The 6,000-nt window shown below is 34.1% G+C and overlaps 1 protein-coding gene across 1 annotated transcript in view; it reads right to left on the bottom strand.

Annotated features, from left to right (window-relative positions):
* Window positions 1–6,000, bottom strand: part of PPP4R4 (protein phosphatase 4 regulatory subunit 4) — a 75,418-nt gene that overhangs the window by 16,135 nt on the left and 53,283 nt on the right. The window contains exons 13-16 of the mRNA XM_009280799.1: window positions 5,438–5,453; window positions 3,941–4,123; window positions 2,816–2,921; window positions 1,877–2,024 (exon numbers count right to left, since the gene is read on the bottom strand). Coding sequence (XP_009279074.1) covers window positions 1,877–2,024; window positions 2,816–2,921; window positions 3,941–4,123; window positions 5,438–5,453 — 453 coding nt within the window. The remainder of the gene's footprint in view (window positions 1–1,876; window positions 2,025–2,815; window positions 2,922–3,940; window positions 4,124–5,437; window positions 5,454–6,000) is intronic.

Raw genomic sequence — 6,000 nt, 5'->3', positions numbered from 1 at the left:
GGGAGGTTTAGATTGGATATTAGGAAAAAGTTCTTCACGGAAAGGGTTGTCAAGCATTGGAACAGGCTGCCCTGGAAAGTGGTTGAGTCACCATCCCTGGAGGTATTCAAAAGACGTGTAGACATGGCACTTAGGGATATGGTTTAGTGGTGGACTTGGCAGTGTTAGGTTAATGTTTGGCCTTGATGGTCTTAAAGGTCTTTTCCAACCTAAACGATTCTATGATTCTGTGATAATTGATTTGCCTTGATTGCTAGATACTGTTTCTAAACTGGTTGTATAAAAAATGTGTCCATTGCTTTTTATATGATTAAAACCAAAATGCTCTGCAGATTAAATAAAAAATATTTCATACATTTAAGAAAATAAAAATCACTGCATTTGGTCAGACTGTAATAGCATATAATAGTGAAAACCTTTAATCTATAGGAATAGATTAAAAAAACCCTCAAGAACAATATATGGTGATATTCTCTGCTGTTCTCAAATTCCACTGGCTTGTGATAAGAGACAATCTGGTGCCAGAGATGGTAACTTTGTGATTAATAACACTCAAAAAAAATTTTCTTATACGAATTCATCTTACTGGTTTTATACCTTCAAAACATTTTAGCCTTCACAACTTCCCATTACAAAGACTTACACCACTCTGTAGAAAGCTAGAATAGTATTTCCCCAAGTTTGTTTTAAAATCATGAGTGAACAGCTATGTTTGACTTCTAAACTTCAGTCCACCACAGACAATGCATTCCTTTTGTAAAAAAGTGTTAGGAACCAATTCAGAAAAGAATTATGACAAAATTGGTTTTAATGTCAGTTAAGAGACTGCAACTTATTCCAAGTTTCCTTTAATTTTTAATATTGTATCAATAGAGCTTTTAATTAAAATATTTGTTAAAAGCAGTAAGATACTTCAGACTATATATAAATTTAGTTTATTGTTTTAATATAATCCTCTTAACATAAGGACATGACACATGAGTGTTAGTTAACCTATATGCACAAAATGGTTTTGGTTTGGGATCCTGCAGAATTGAGATGTGGTAGTTATACTAAACACAAGGTTTATTTAAAAAACTTGGTAATGTAATCAAGTGTACTTAGTGAAGCTTACTGAATGCACACATGTATGTGCAAATTATGCTTATGTAAATCTTTATGCAGCATTAGTATTAGATGTTCGGACATGTTAATGATGACAACATGAATTACACACATCAGAAATAAGATTAAAAGCGTATAATCACACAAAATACATGACCAAAAAAAGGAATTATTTTCTTACTGGTAGTAACTGCCTGGTCCCTATCTGTTTAGTGAAGAAAAAAATTGACTACAAAAATAACGGAAAAAACACTGTATAAAAATGAATAACATACCAAATTCACTTATTTTTTCTATTCTTTTTCAATTTAACAATGAAGTAGAAAACTTTTACATAAGGTAAAACCTATGCTAACTTGTTAAACTCAGACCACTGAAAGAATTGCTTGTGTGTTTTACTTTATATATCATGATGTTGAAATGGATGGAAATTAATGGAGACTGTGAAGTTACATTTCTCTCTCTACACCCATGAAACAGCGTATTAGTTTCTTCTCATCTGTTGCTGGCTCCTCTGCCTCACGGTTCCTTTCTCGCTCCCAAAACCTGACACTTTCAATCAGTCCCCCAAACATTCCGACTGACCCTGCTGTGGTTTTCTAACATTATTCCCATAGTTCCCTACACCTTTAATACTTGTCACTCTGAAGGGCCCGTACCTTTTTACTAAAGTCCCATTATTTAAACAAGACGTAAAACCTGTAACAATATTTCCTAATATATTATTTAAAGCTTTTTTCCTGTATACTGCTACATACTCTTCATACAGTACCTCACATTTGCCACTGGATCATGTGTAAGTTCAAGCACAGGTAGAAAGAAGTATTTGCAGAAGAATGATTTTGAAAACAGCTCCATAATGAATTCACAAGTATCTAAAAACCGAAGCCTGTTCCAATAACTTTTTCCTTGGCCCAGTTCTGAAAAATAACAATCCACAGATATTATCTATTAAGTTTTCAATGTCGGCTAGAAAACATTTCAAAGGTTAACCTTTGACTCAAAGATGATCATCACACGCATCACAAGGCACACCTCCTCAGCCTACCTCAATTCTTTCTTTCAGTGAAAGCCTAACCTTCTGAATTCAATGACCATTTCTGTCAGTGAGCATTTTTTTTTCGGAAATTCAACCTGTGCCTTTAGCCATTTGAAAAAGCAAAAATAGTAAGTGAACTAGCTACTGTATTGAATAAAGCCCTATATGACATGACACCATGTCACCAGTGTAAAATTACTGTGTAAACATTAAAGGATTGCTAATGGGAACTATTCAGTCTTCTAACCTATCTTTAAAACCCATAGCATAGACCAGAAAGTGAACTAAGGTGACTAACTAATTGATAAATTAATTTCTGAGAAGATTTATCCATCACTTCTTATGCTGAAGCCTCTAGAGAATTTTACTTGCATAGAGGAACTCTGCTTCGTATATTGCAGCACCTACAGCTAAGCAATTCTGGATTCAAGAAGTAGGGTTGGAGGGGTCTTGGCATATTATCAATTTCCCATATTGCCTCCTTCCCAATTCCTTTGCATAAGGTTCAGATATATTCCTCGCATATGCATGGAATATATGAGCAACTGAATGTCTTTTAAGTGTAATCCCACCAATGATGGCAGGAAGTTACACTGAATAAATATAACCATAAATAGATCTTCAGTCAAAACTAACTTGCATCTCTAAGTAATCAAGGAAAAATTATCTTACGTTCAATCAGTTTCTGAATAACCTCATGCCGCTGTTCTTGCTTGCGATTATAACGTAAATAAACACAGAGAGTTCGAGCAGCTGCTTTTTGGACTGGCAGGACATTCTTGAAAGAAATAAAGGAAACACAGTTAAACATACTTCTAGAATTTTTATAAGTTTTTAGTCATATTCTTTCAGGTAACAAAAATAGCTAAAAATTAGCCTAACTTTATAAATTCTGGAATGAATGGAACGAAGCTTGGGAGAAGTTCAAATTGGAAATTAGGAAAAGGTTCTTCACTGAGAGAGTGGTTGGTCACTGGAACAGGCTTCCCAGGGAAGTGGTCATGGCACCAAACCTCTCAGAGTTCAAGGAGCATCTGGATGACGCTCTTAGTCATATGGTTTAGTGTTAGGTAGTCCTGCAAGGAGCGGGGAGTTGGACTCAATGATCCTTACGGGTCCCTTCCAACTTGAGATATTCCATGATTCAATGATTCTTTGAAATTTTGAAATAATTGGCATAAAGTAAGGGAGAATAATGAAGTTTGGCCAATTTATGAGACACTTCTTTATCCCCCCTGCCTAACTTGTTTATTCAACCATTTCATAAACGCTTAAAAGTATTCCATGTTTGGAAGGCACCTTCTATATTGTGGCTGTTAGAAAAGAAAATTTACAATGTCTTCTCTTACAAAAGTTTTATTCTTCAATTAATTCAATAAACTTTCAGACCAGTAGCTCTAAATGATCATTCATTTTCAGAATTAAGTGTTCTTTCATAAAGAATGGAACACAATGCAATGTAATCTATGGAATTGGGAAAAAGAAGGCATATCTCAGAGGAAAAAGTTTTGATTTACCTAGGAACAAACTGATAATGAGCACAAGGAAAGGAAAGAAGTCTTGGGTGTGAGGAAAAACAGGACAATCTGCCAAACTAATTTCTCCTCAAACTGGGGGAGGAGTTCTCAGAGCAATTTCTCAGTCTTATATAAAAAAACCAGCCTGATATACAATTCAACAAGAAATACTACTTTAAGATTAATATAATACATAAAGTGCTACACATAGCAAATATCTAGTGCTAATTTTTCTAAATACAGTAGACAATTGAAAAAAATAGGAGACAGACAGGCTCACATTTGTCAAAACGATTGTCAACATTCTGTGAAGAAAACGGTAATAAATCTGATCACTTGATATGATATGAGGGAGACATGCATATTTTTGTAGTAACTTCTCGTGAGTTCTCCACTTTAAAGAAGTTGCTGCTCTCTGTTCTGCTGTTGTTAATGCAGGTATCAAGTCAGGAATAGACAATAACTAGAAATAAAAATATAAACATTAAAGTAATTTTACATCTTCTAGCTGTATGTCATGTTACTACGCTCAAAAAGCACATCATAACAATGTAAGAAGGGAAGAGATTTTAAGGGGTCAATTAATTCCTCTCCTCAGACAGTATCAGCTACACTGTGACCATTTCCAGTAGATACTAGTCTAACTTGTTCTTAAAAAAAAAATTAACAATCGGGATTAAACAATATCCCCTGAGCAGTAAATTCCACTTAACTAGTCAAAAAGCTATTCCAGTCCCTAACTAAACACAATTTCATTTCCAACCCCTTCCCTCTTGACAAAGAAAAACTGATCACCGTTCTCTTTGTAATACCTTTTCACAGATATAAAGGCCATTACGATATCCCTTCCCAGTATTCTCTTTCTCAAAACAAATAAAACCCATTTTCCTCCTAGCCTCAAACTTTGCAGTTATTTTTCTCAACTCCCTAATTAATTTTAGTAGGAATTATACACCTTTTCTCAGTAGGAGGCGAAGACTTTATAGTAGCCAAGCTAACTTCTCTTTAGCACTAAGCAAAATGAAACAGACTGCCACACGACATGGCACTTATGTTATATACATTTACAGCTGTAAACTTCTGACAAATTCACATTTTAAATTACACTCTCAACTTTTGTCCATATAAGAAAAAAATTTATTCAGTTCTTACATTGTTGGAATATTTGAATTTCTCTATACATTTAGGAAGTATGCTCAAAACAGCATGTTGAAACAGGAGATGATCTTTTATGTACTATTTTACAGGTGAGGAGTCACTGAATAAACCATCATCCAGAGCCACATAGAATTAAATTAACAAAGTTGTGAGCTGAATACAGATCTCCTAAATCCTAACTCTGTGCCTTTACCACAGGAAACAGGCATCGTCCTAGCAGAAACTGTGTCTGAAAATGGCAACCATGGGCAGTTGCCACATCAATAGAAAAAAAAAAATAAATTAGGTATTAGCTATCACTTCTTTAGCATGAAACCAAGTTTTGTTTTAACTTAATGATTGTATTTCAAAATTTGATCTATTTCAGCAAATCTGTGGTTAATTAGAAAAAGAACATGGATAAACTGTTCATTTTTATACTAAGTGTAATCTTTCAAAACCTTTTTTTTTTTTAATTTTAAAGTTTACAAAGTCAATAAACAATCAAAAAACCACAGAAGATTTGTATCTCTCCAAAGCAGAAACTAATCATGAAAGCCTTTTCATACAGTATATGGCTAAACAACTTTGCTACTACCTTCATTTAGAAAGCAAATTTAAAAAACATGAGAATACCCACCTTGCTTTCTGATCCACTGTTGTCTCGTAAACACCGTCCCCTCACTTTAAGGCCACCCACACTTCTGTTACACTGAACAGTCTGGGCCAGCGTTTTCCATCCTGGATATCCGTGTCAGCTTGCATTTTTTTCATTTGTACCAGTTAGAGGAGGCGCAAGGCAAGGCAAAGCAAGGCCAAAATACTGTTTGCCTCCTTATTAAAAAAAAAAAAAAAAAAAAAAAAGAGGTGCAATGTATTTGCATTGATGAGAACTGGGATTTAAAAATGATGTTTTAATGTAGTAAGTCATATAAGTATTGTAGGTTTCAGTTTACGAAAACAAACTATAGTTTTGATTTATGTGAATACCACAGTCAACGCTTTCTAAATTATTCACAGCATGCAATATTTTAAAATGAACATTTATTCTTAAGAAAGATCTGTATTTCATAGACAGTTAAGTAAGAGCCTCGACAAACACAAAGTGGGTTTTTTTGTATCTGTCAGCTGAATCTTAAAAGCAATTTTTCCTGCTTTAAGAAAAACTGCAGTTGCTAAATTAAAATAGAATATATAGCCTAT

Source organism: Aptenodytes forsteri, unplaced genomic scaffold (assembly GCF_000699145.1).
Source record: "Aptenodytes forsteri isolate BGI_AS27 unplaced genomic scaffold, ASM69914v1 Scaffold193, whole genome shotgun sequence".
NCBI classification, from domain to species: domain Eukaryota; kingdom Metazoa; phylum Chordata; class Aves; order Sphenisciformes; family Spheniscidae; genus Aptenodytes; species Aptenodytes forsteri.
Note: the sequence above shows the minus strand (reverse complement) of the source record. Positions and strands in the feature narration are given on the sequence as shown.